Raw genomic sequence first — 12,936 nt, 5'->3', positions numbered from 1 at the left:
TCTAAACAGTTCTCCCTAGAATTCTACACAAAAATGCTACCATCTATTAGCCACGTCCAAGTTGATGCAATGTGGCTTTTGCGTGGGCCTCTGCACTGCATCACTGCATATTAATTGAGCTTAGCTATTCGCTGCACGGAAATGACAGACCCGAGTAATGATCTCAACGTGTACACACAGTGGCTCACAAATCCACCACAAATTTAGATTCGACTGGCCGGGCGGTTGATATTGGCTCGAATGGATTTGTTTGCTTTTCAAACGGTGACCAAATACTCCCAGCGGAACGATGATGTAATTCGACATCATGTGTTGATTGAAAAGTATGCAGTATGTTCCTGTTTTTATTCTTCACTATAGTTTTCGATTCCGAATATTCGTATCACCAGATTTAACTCAACCCGCTAAGTGCCAAAGACCGGATTTGTAGCGAGTGTTTCTATAACCTAGTCACCATCAAAATTGAATAATATATTACATTCACAGTCTGTGTTGAAGAGAGATTTAATACAAGCGTTCTTTAGCTCATTCAATCCACATGTACGAATATATTATCAGAAATTGACCTAACCGGCTCCTCGAAGAAGATGAACTGAAAACACGCCTCTAGTTGTGGTTCCGGGACGCGGGATTGAGCTCGAGAAAATCGAATTGTACTTGTTATAATTGATGTGGTTGTTAATCATTCCTGGTCGCTGAAAGCCATCAACATCAACCGTATCATCTCCATCCTCCTCTTGCTGTGATTCACTGGAATACTCGTCCCCAGACGGCTGCTGGTCGCCTCGAAGGGTGCTCCCCAATATACCAGCTCTGACATCGACTGCTGGTGGTGGACCTGTTTGGACAACAATTGGCTTCTTCGTGTACGAGAAGTTGTGCTGTTCAAGCACGCGGAACGATCCCATAATGGATGAAACTTGGTTGTGATGAAAAATGATGGTTTCGAGGTTTCGAGATGATTTGGGTAACACAAAATGATTAACACAATCATGAAATAACGCACATTGATGGCTTTTCATAAGGCATGCGTGAAATAAATTTGTGTTGGCATGAATTACCGCAATTACAAACAGTATCAGATGTCTAATGATCTATTTTGCGTGGTTCGTCCGAAATGAGACGATATTGAATGATTTCGCTTGAGAATGACATTAACTACAGGAACATGCGTTATTTAGGTATAGAAAATTATTCATACTTACACCTATTACTACTTAATGTTTTTCGCTGTGCATTGCTACTTAAACTTAGACCTGTGAATGAAGTACGCAAATTAGAAGTTTCCAGCGAATATACAGAATGTATTTAATACTTACTAATTAAAATAAATAATTTAATAACACCTATACATGACGATTTTAGTTTGGCCATCGTTCCGGCCAACTATACATGAGTAGGACGTTAATATAACGTCCTTAGCTAGAAGAGAAAGAGGAATCAAAATATTCTTATTAATTCAAACGATTATTATTGTTAGTATTGTTCAAATTTGTAGTTTGTATCCTGCACTATAGGAGCAAAAGCAGTATCCTCTTTTGTATTGATTTACTATTTTCGGCAATTCATCAAACTGTCGCCCAGAGTTGCCACATATAGGGGAAAAGGGGGAATTTGGACCACCTAAGCAAATCGCCTAATATTTCCAAACCAATACGGTCTAAATAAAAAATATCACATTGTATACTGAGCTACACTTGTTTTCTCTCAATAAATAATGTTCAATCATTATATAAAGCTCCAATCTACCAAATATATCATAAAATAAAAGAGACGATTTTTGGACATTAAAATTTGATGCGGGGTGATTTGGTCCAGTGTGTGTTTCATCGAAAAAAACATACTTATGTTTATGTAAAGTATTTTGGGATAATGTTACAATCAGTAACAATGTTTTGGGATCGATACCAGGTGTCTTGGCCAGATTCCAGACCAGAAAAGTTGGATTGACACCATCTCGAATTCTGCATGAATCTTTTCACCGTTGGTCGAGCATTTTCAAACACTTTTGATGCTCAAAGTCAAAGAAAATTCTGTTCTCGATGGCCTGAGTTGTTCTTTCAAGCTCCTCCTTCTTCCAACGTTGTCTGTCCATCCTCTTCTTGTAATTCAGCGGCATCTGGAATCGATTAGACCAAAGAAAAGTCTCAAACCTGTAGGACCAATTCACCCCACAGAAACGTGTCCATGTCACCCCACACAACATGCAAAAATTAAAATGCAATTGACTCCATTTATTGTTATCAAACTGACAGTTTCGCTACATCAAATTGTTCCTCTTCTGTAGGCGAACAGAACTTTACTGCACAATACACGAAAAGTTTGTTTAATCAGCGGGAAAAACCTTAAAACCACGATCGGAAAACTCACATTTTTTGACGCTCAAAGTACTTGATGTATTTATGCTACCGTTTCCCTCTACTTGTGAAGTTTTACCAAAGTGTTTTTACTTTAGGTACATACGGAAACAACAATAGAAGGAAATGACATCATAGAAAATTCAAGTTGAGCCGTAATTTTTGAGTTTAAGGGGTGGTCCAAATCACCCCATATGACCAAATCACTCCGTGTTACTCTACAGAATATTCTGTATTTTACAGATTTTTCACCAAATTTGGGATAAAGAATTTATATATACAGAATTACAGATTTTTAGCAAAAATACAGAATTTACAGATTTTTTCAAAATTCAATTTTAAATATCCACTTCTTTATTGGCAGTTTTCGTCTTAGGTTTTCAGTTGAATTTATCATTACACAATTTTATCGCGAAACACACGCTGGCCGTGTTTAAAAATACTTTGTGCTGAATTTCTTTGAACTGAAGGTACTATCCGGAAAAAGCAGAAAGAAAAAAAGGATTCGGGCCAGGAATTGGATGCAAAGAAAAGGAGCAGCAAATACAATATTGAAGTAACTCTACGATGATGATCCCCGAGAGTACAGAGCAGTGTTGAGAATAACACTCGAAAAATTGAAAAAACTGTTGGATTTAATTGCTCCACAAATACAACGCCAAGATACACACATGAGGGATGCTATATCTGTCTGCATGAGTGAAACTAGAAATGATGTGCCTTTCTTCTGGAATATCGTTCAGATAATTGTCGATATTTTTTTTAGAATCTCGAAAGCATCCATAGCTAAAATAAATCCGAAGGTATGTGGTGCTACAAATGGAAGTCTAAAGGATTTTTCAAAATTTGATTTATTTCGCCTTGACAGCAGCTTCGTGTACCAATTTGTGAAATGAAAGTGATAGTAGATTTGCAGGAGGAATAAATACGCCTCAAATAATGAATGAAAATCTACTTTTTTAAATCGAATATGTATTCTGTTTCTTAGAACAATACTTTTTTTGCAAGTTGTGAATGAATTTTGAATGAAAATTGTGCCCGATAATGATTTTATATTTAGAATCACAAGAAAACTATCTCAAAAAGAAAACGTGCCCCACCAGCGTGCAAAACAAAATAAAATGAATAAAGTTAAACGGTGATTAAACATAATAATGTACTAAAAGCTAGAAAATAACTAGGCAAGTAGCAGTTACAAGTTATCACACCTCTCCTTTATTAGTCTAGGGCATTGATAAGATTAAAATAAAATCGTGGGACATATGATGAAGTCACTACCTGTGGATAATGGAAATCCAACGTGCCCCACGATTTGGCAAAATGACAAAATGACAAAATGGCAAAATTATGATAATTGATTAGACATTCGTTGATCCGAATCGTCAAATGTCAACAAAAATATTGACAAATTATTCTAGTATTATGATGAATTTAAGATCAAATAATTTGATACCCATATGCGGGAGTTGTTTGGAAAAAGTAAAAAAAAAGTAATTGGCGAATTTGAGACTGTGACCATTTTAGATTTGGGGTTTTCACTATCTTTTTTAATATCTTCTAGGCAAGCCCTTTCATTTGATACCCACATTAATGAGATTTTGAAAAAAAATATATACAGTGCGGACTCTATTATAGACAGTTTTGAATTTCGTTTCATAATGTATGTATTTCGTATAAAATGGAATTCTGTTATAATGGATACAAAAAAATCAATTGTTTTTTATACATATATTAGCTGACCCGGCAAACGTTGTTCTGCCATAAAATTTAATTCTAGTGAGTATGTCGGCTGTTAAATAGAAAACAACTAATGTATTGTAAGTGTGTTTAAATTTTTTTACGATCTATGAAATTGATCTAATGTGATCGATAAAATAAAACAAATGAATGATTCGAACTAAAGTGTGTTTGATGTTTATGCCGCCAAGAATGAAAGTGCGCATTGTCATTCGATAAATAAACGTGAAACGTTCGTGAATCTTGTGTTCGACAATCCATTCAATTCCTTTTCTTGATTCAATGTATTTTATTAACGGATCTGATTTTTATTAAAGTAGAATGTAATGTGAAAGAAGTCATATATTTTTGTTCTAAAGTACAAAAATCGAATAAAGAAAATCAATATAAATTTCGATCAATTGCTCCCTCGTTGGTGAAAAATATGCGCTTGTCGTTTTCGGTATTTTCTGAATTTGAACACAGCCATATTGCTTCCTTTTTTCATGGATTGCGATCGTATTGTTGGTGAGATCTTTAGGAAAACGCTTCGTACATTTTTCATCAGCCATGCAAGGCGATAAAAGTTTCAGATCACCGCCGGGCCATTCACCACGTTTGTGGTAACAATATCGGACAGTAAACCATATTCCGTCATTAGCAGACCCAAAAACTATTTTGAGTGCATGAAATTTAAATGAAAATTATTACTCGAAGTTGTTATGTACTTAGAAGACATAATCCTGACCCTAACTATTTTTTTTTCTATAAATCTCCCTGCATTTCCGCCAAAACTTCATCTCTAATATAAAATCATTATCAATGACAAACTTTCGCTCAAGATTTTTCCCTGCTTGCAGAGAATATATTATTCTGTTACACAGAACACATATTAGAGCCAATTTTCTTTTATATTTTTTGTTTTAAAGGTGTGTTTATTTCACCCTAAAATTCCACTTTCGCTTCATAGAAATGAAACACGAAGCTCAATGACATCTATATCGAATTGCGTTCAAAGATTGCATTTGCATAGCATCATTGAAGAAGAGGATGGAGAGCGTCGTATGAACGGTGTGCCATACAAATGAAACTATGGAGGATAGGTACTCCTCCCCCTCTCTTTAGGGGGGCGGAGGAGTACCTATTTGCAAGTTGTTGAAAAATCTTGAACGAGAATTGTGTCTGAAAATAATCTGATATTATAATGAGTTTTGGTAGAAATACTAGGAATTTTATAGTAAAAAGTAATTTTAGAGGGTAGATTAGAAAATCAATCAATGAACAGTTCTGCGATTGGACCCATGAACGTGCGCTCAGTAAGAAAACGTGAATGTGATAACGAAAAATAAATTTTGGGCAGGACGAAGTTTGCCGGGTCAGCTAGTAATTTAATAAAAATCGTTCGGGCCGTTTCGAAGGAGTTCGACGGATTTATATCCGTTGACCAATGTTTCCCGATTAGATGACATTCTTTCCTGTCATGCGACAGAGACCTTGCAGTCGTGACGAAGAAAATAAATAAACTGAACCTCGTTTGCAACCGCATATATTTTTATTTTCTTATTTTGTAATTGTCATTCCCAGCGTTTCCTATCAAAAAGCTCAATGTCAGCCCCCAGGGACCGACGCGAGGCTCAACGTATTGTATCCTATGGCCATTGCACAATGGTCCAGGAGATGCATTTAAGTGGAAATTAACATTTAGAGCTCGACGGTTATTCTCTAGACAAAAACTGTATTCGACAAAGTTGTTACATATAATAGAGCGCTCATTTTCATTCTATCAAAAATAGGGTGACCAAAATTGTCGATGAAATAAAAAATATAACTTTCTTATCTTCATAGATCCAACACTCGTTAGTTGGCAGCGCATGTGGAGTGAAGATGAGTTCGGTCGTTGGTTACACACGATTATCCCTAAGGTCTCGACGAGTGCATGGTTCAAGGGATTGAATGTAGGTCGTGATTTCATTCGCGTGATATCTCGGCTTATGTCCAATCACTACAGCCTAAACGCGCATCTCTATCGCATTGGGCTCGCAGCAAACAATCTTTGTGATTGTGGCGATGGCTACCACGACATCGAGCATGTTGTCTGGTCGTGTATCCGGTTCCATGCTGCTCGCTCTCAGCTCTCTAGAGCACTGAGAGCAAAAGGCAGGCAATCGGATATCCCCGTCCGGGATATCTTAGGTAGCCGGGATCCTGATCTTCTGCTTCATCTATACCTGTTCCTCAGAAACGCCGATGTCAACGTTTAATGATGGTTCCTTCGTTGTGTCCCCGTTTCATATCCCTCCTATCCGATCGATAAACTTTTACTTAGTCGCGGCAATACATACACACACTCTTTACAGATGCACGGGCCAAAGGTTGTGCAGTCCACTGATCATTCAACAAGAGCCAAAGGTTGTACCGCTCATGACAACTCTACACGAGCTGATGATTGCGCCGGCTAGTGACCATTCTATCCTGGATTCATCGAGTCGAGAAAGACGCACCACGCTAGATATGGGGTACAGACTAGGGGAGCGTTGCTGATTAATGGTCAGCTGCATCCCAATAGGAAGTAGCCCGTGTCGGGCACACGTATAGAGCATCGATGACTGCAACATACCAATTATGAGAACACTTGTAATACTAACCTCGAGCCAACCGCGAGTAATCGGTTACATATTACTAACATAGTTGTAAGACAAAAATTGTCAAAATATTGGACTCCCGGCCCCGTCAGGCTAACGCCACATGTGCCTTAATAAAAAATATATTTTGGGAAAAAAAAATAGATAGAGATAAATATAGTTCGACAATGTTGTAGTACCAGTTATTTGAGACATCTTTGTAGAACAATTTTTTTTCTTTCTCTCGAAATAACAGATATAGCGCCTTTTTTCTAAGTTGCGTTAGGGTCACCATGAAAAAAACGGTTTTTATACTCTAACTTATAAATTTCAAATTCTACATACAAACTGTCTTCGAAAGATTTTTAGAACATACTAATACAAATATTTTGCGACGCAGAACTTGTCTATATCACAACTTCAACCAAAGTTATTGATATTTTTTCTCAAAAAATACGCTCTTTTCAATTGCTTTCCATTCTGTCTGGGGCAAACATAAAAATGTTTTTGATGGAATTTGAAAGAACAAATTTCACTCTATATAATATGAGAGATTTTCGAAGATGTGTTATTTTTTGTATTTGAGTAAATTAAAATTGAAATCATGAGTTTTTGGGTGAAAACCCATCAATAACTTTGAGCAGGATTAAGATATTGACAAATTCTGCATCGCAAAATGTTGGTAATGATAAGCTCTAAAAGTCGTGCGAAGACGATTTTGATGTAGAATTTTTGATATAAAAATTAGAGTGAAAAAAACCATTTTGTTCGTGGTTACCCTAATTTAATTAGAAAACAACTTTGTGGCAGATATTTATTCTTTAGACAAAAACTGTCTTCGACAAAGTTGTTACATATGATACAGCGCTTATTTTTATATTATCAAAAATAGGGTGACAATTATTGTCGATGAAATGAAAAATCTAATTTTCTTATCTTCATAGATAGAGATAAACATAGTTCGACAATATTGTAGCCCCAATTATTTTAAATAACTTTGTAGAACAAACCTTTTTTTATCTTTTAATATAATCGATTTAGCGCTTTTTTCCTAAGTTGCATTGATGTGACCATGAAAAAGTGGGTTTTTTTGCTCTAACTTTTATATTTCAAATTCTACATCAAAACTGTCTTCATACGACTTTTAGAGCTTATCAAGACCAACATTTTGCGATGCACAACTTGTTAATATCTTGATCCTACTCAAAGTTATTGATGGTTGTTCACCCAAAAACTCATGATATTAATTTTAATTTACTCAAACACGAAAAGTAACATAATTTTCAAAATCACACATCATGTAGAGTGAACTATGTTCTTTCAAATGCCGCCAATAAACTTTGTTTATGTTTGCCCCAGAAAGAATGACAAGCAATTGCACAGAGCGTATTTTTTGGGAAGAAATATCAATAACTTTGAGTGAAGTTGAGATATTGACAAGTTCCGCATCGCAAAACGTTCTTATTAGTAAACTCCAAAAGTCTTTCGAAGACAGTTTGTATGTAGAATTAGAAATATAAAAATTAGAACGCAACTTACGCAACTTAGAAAAAAGGCGCTATATCTGTTATTTCAAGAAATAGGGAAAAAATTTGTTCTACAAATATGTCTCAAATAACTGGGACTACAACATTGTTGACTTATGTTTACCCCTCTATCTATAAAGATAAGAAAGTTATATTTTTTATTTCATCAACAATTTTGGTCACCCTATTTTTGATAACATGAAAATGAGCGCTCTATCATATGTAACAACTATGTCGAAGACAGTTTTGTCTAGAGAATAATTGTCGAGCTCTAAATGCTAATTTCCACTTAAATGCACCTCCTGGACCATTGTGCATTGGTGCTCTCTTGGGAAGTAGAGATGTACCATCCGCTCATGAGCTGTTCATTCGAATCGCTTCATCATAGTGAGCGGATTCGGATCGGCTCGCAATCAAAAAAACGCAGCTCATCAGCTCATTACGGAGCTGGAGCTGATGAGCTATTGAGCTGTTGAGCTGTTGAGCTGATGAGCTATTGAGGTGATGAGCTGCCTAGCTGATGAGCTGTTGAGCTGTTGAGCTGATGAGCTGTTGAGCTGTTGAGCTGTTGAGCTGAAGAGCTGTTGAGCTGTTGAGCTGTTGAGCTGTTGAGCTGCTGAGCTGTTGAGCTGTTGAGCTGCATAACTGTGGAGCGCAAAAGCTACAGAGAGTGTGAATTGCGAGAGGCGAAAGGATTTTTCGTCTCCCGCGCTTCATGGCATGACGTCAGTTTGTTTTCGTGCATCCCTCTTCGTACTTTAGCTTTAGCAGAGATGCCAGATAGGAAAAAAAGGTTTTTGTTTTGAAGATATTCAATCGTTCGTTACTTCATTAAATTTTTCTTATATGGCCAAACAAAATAATAAACATTATTATATGCTTGTAAATAAATTAAATATATTACATTGTTATTTAAACATTACTATGGAAACACATACATTTATTTCCGCGTGCTGAATCAAAACAATTCAGAAAACCACCCGGCATAAATGTTGATGATTGATACTGGTCCTTTTGTTACCTTTGTGATCGCGAATAATTATTTCTCGTTGCACCTATTAGTGGATTTATTTTTATATCCTCGAATGCAAAATAAAAATCTCGATGGTTTTTTTTTTCAAAAAACGTTGTCTCAGCCAATATTCCTGGAGGCATTCTATTTGGCTACTGCTGGTTTTTCTGTTGTTTAAGTTCAGCATATCCTAAGCAACTTCTATGTTGGATTTCAGCATTCAGTATTTGTTGTATATTATATTATTAGAATTCATATCAGTTTTAGTTTTTGTACAATTACGAATTAAATTCGTTTATTTTTTGCTTTCCGTCTATTAAAAAAAGTCACACTATGAAATATCCCATGGTGATTACGTTTCATATGCAATTGTGTGGACAACTGCAAAATTCAACTGAGCTGAAGAGCTGTTCCAAATGAGCAGCTCACTTGTATGAGCTGAACGGCTCTGAGCCGCTCACCATGATGAGCTGATTTGCCCATCTCTATTGGGAAGTTCGTGAACTGATCTCATTGGGTGGTAATTTCTGCTTTTGTATAGAAAAGGGAAAGGAAAATGGGCAAGTGTATTCGAGGAATTGAAGCGGGCTTCTAAGGAAGATATACATGTATTAAGATCGCGACTACCCAAGCTGCCATAATCTGATAATAATCGTTGCATCTCAGTAGTGCTTTGCTGATGGAAATTCGGTTTTATAGGGGCTCTAGGGAAATTTTTAAACGCATTAAGGCCAACGTTTGTTATCATTGTGGAAGTTATTTTTGTCCGAAATGAAATGCTTATAGCTTATATGCTTATATTAGTTACCTTTATTATAATATGTTATATTATCAGACACCGGTGACTCACGCAGCCTGAGTGAAAACTGGGTGCTAGTCACCGGTGACTGACGTGGCAGCCAACGTGTTAACTTTAAAATGCGTTAATTTATGTGAGACTCAATATCGAGTTTCTTTCCGCCAGCCTTTTTCCAATGATTCTAAACTGTAAGATGCTGATGTTATTACCTGACAACTTGCATACCGGATTTGCTTGACCAGTTGTGAAAACTCTTTTTCAGTGAGTGGCCTGCCAGAATGAGGTGAATTTTTGAAATCAAAATCTCCATCAAACGAAATCGACTAAACCACTTCTGCGTTCTGCGTTCACTTACAGCCTTCGTAAACTTCACAAATTTTACTGCATGTTAATGCGCAGCATTTTTCTGTAGTAAAAAAGCATCAAAGTTATTTTTCCAATCTTATGAAAAAATCAAAGATTGGCTTGATAACTGGATTGAATCCAAAGCTTCCGACGATCACGTTGTTATGTTGTTGTGTGACGATGAGGTGATGAATCATCATAGTTTTGTTTTTAACAATTTCAAATAACGTATATATTTATGATAACAATACATATCAGAAATTGTATATTGGTCTCAAGTTGAATAATGCAATCAAATCACCACCAGTCTATTTTTGCTACCAACTCTCATAACAGAGAATCCTGGCAACGAGTTCTGATAAGGATGCTTTATGAGTTTCCTCAAACGCTACTGATAGGCAACTGCGTCTTCAGCAAGCAGGGCATCGGTTGGTTGAAAAAGTGCAGAAAGCGCAAGAAACGCTCGTGGAAGCGATAAGACCACTTATGAAACATCTTGGTGCGCGTATGAATGAATGAATTGAAGATGTCTTATCGAAACCATTCATAAAATGTATTTGTTTCCACACAGCAAACTAAAATTATGCATATATTTAGTGCTTGACAAAATGTGCAAGATGCGCAACTGGGAAGATATTTATGTACATTATGAAGACTGATAGCAAAAATTCATGAGAAATTCACAAAGTTTGTACTGTAAAATGATTTGCAAGCGTAATGCTCAATGTTTTCGTACGGATAATTCATCAACAGATTGTGTGGCTTTCTCGACATTTAGACAACACCATATCGCATTTCCAAAACATTACCATAAAAGAAAACATTCATTGCCCGCCGCAGATGTACATCGAATTATGAGAGATTCCATTCAATGTTTAGTCGGTAGGTCTTCTTCACTGTTTGTATCATTCGTGAAATTCGTCAACAAGCGATACAAGCGATCTTCAGTTCTAAAGATATACAAACACGTCGTATCATTTTGAGCGATTATAACTTTGAAACGCGACTTAAGATGGTTTACTGTTTTAGTATTGTGAACAAACAAATTGTCAGAAATTGCGAAACGCATTTGTTTTTTTGTGAACCAAACCGTTTTATTTCCGTTGAAACAATTGCATAACTTTCCGTACAAACAATGCAGCAACAAATTGTTTTTTTTTCACTGTAAAAATAATCATGATGACACCGATCGTCCAGTTTTTATGCCATCATCAGCTAAATCGACAGCACACATAAGTCCCAATTCGTCACATCATATCATTTACTTCCCAAGCTTCCCTACAATGACCATATCATTATCGAGCGAAAAGAAAACCATCCTCATTGCAATGCACATTTGTTTTAATTTGTGGCATGCGCTTATCATCGCCACTGTTGGCAACAAAAATAAAACTGACATCAACATCCATAAGACAATTGGATCATGGACTGCACAAAATATACGACGGCAGTCACGTCACATTTTCCATATAACAGCTCCCCATACCGAATGTACGGATGAAACAGATATCTAGCTAATGTCGGGGGCTATCCTGTATGGGAGAGTACTATTACAAATTAATGCAAAAAAGTTTATGGGTCTGGCCCCAAGGGCACGGACGGGTTCTTGACATAGGACTATGATTGTGTGTAGTAATTGCATTTGAATAGAGTTTTTTCATTGTTCAAAATCTGTATTTTTTTTCTTCTTTGATATATCAAATGGAAGCTGCGAAAAATATGCGTGAGTATACCCTTTCGAACTTCTAAATCAGCAGTCAGTTAAATTCATTAATTGCATTTTTTATACAACCAAAACACATGCTCGATATAATGACATCTTGAACCACCATTCCATAAATTGTTAGTAGCAAGATCTACACGATAAAACGTGAATTGAGCACGAATTGATTGGACAACAACCTGAACATCAATCTAACAAAATCTCTATCAACGTTTTACCTTTTGAACCTCGTCAAATCTTTGTGAAATCAGTGAAATCATCCAATATCATCTTCAAAATCATTCCTAGATCATCCCTCCATTAATTCTGACAACTGATAAATGCCTATTATCGGAAAATTGAGAATAAAGCATAATGCGCATCAAATCACATTGTGAGCTAACGCCGAATTGTAGGCAAAAATATTGCTTGTTGCGTTGTGGGGGAAAATGAGTGGCTTGTAAAATCAAAAAACATACTCATTTTAATTGTCAAATTATTAGTTTTATTCACTATATTCACTGTTTATGTCTTGCACAAAAAATATTGGATAAATTTCCTGTCTAATGGTATACAACACAACATATGCCGCAGTAACGATTTTGAATAATATGCATTTGAAAACTCTTAATGTTACGTTACATTTTTCGTAGAGTGACCCCCCTATATAGAAATCGAAGACATAGTCCTATGTCAAAAAAATTACGAACGCATGGCTGCCGGACGAAAACTAACACGTGGTTTCAAATTTAGCGTTCCCATAGATGCCAGACATTTTAAGCATATCCAGCACTTATCACCACCGTGCTAATCCCAAATGTTTTCCCCGCTGGATTCACTGAATGACTTGGGTTATTG

At 36.3% G+C, this 12,936-nt stretch overlaps 1 protein-coding gene across 6 annotated transcripts in view; it reads right to left on the bottom strand.

Annotated features, from left to right (window-relative positions):
* The window catches only part of LOC129776782 (laminin subunit beta-1), a 52,914-nt gene that overhangs the window by 29,325 nt on the left and 10,653 nt on the right, over positions 1-12,936 (bottom strand). For all 6 annotated transcript variants that reach the window (XM_055782624.1, XM_055782621.1, XM_055782627.1 and 3 more), the window contains exons 3-4: positions 1,320-1,422; positions 1,206-1,256 (exon numbers count right to left, since the gene is read on the bottom strand). In XM_055782624.1, coding sequence (XP_055638599.1) covers positions 1,206-1,256; positions 1,320-1,374 — 106 coding nt within the window. In that variant the 5' untranslated portion in view covers positions 1,375-1,422. The remainder of the gene's footprint in view (positions 1-1,205; positions 1,257-1,319; positions 1,423-12,936) is intronic.

The sequence above is a fragment of the Toxorhynchites rutilus genome, chromosome 3 (assembly GCF_029784135.1).
Source record: "Toxorhynchites rutilus septentrionalis strain SRP chromosome 3, ASM2978413v1, whole genome shotgun sequence".
Taxonomy (NCBI): Eukaryota; Metazoa; Arthropoda; class Insecta; order Diptera; family Culicidae; genus Toxorhynchites; species Toxorhynchites rutilus.
Note: the sequence above shows the minus strand (reverse complement) of the source record. Positions and strands in the feature narration are given on the sequence as shown.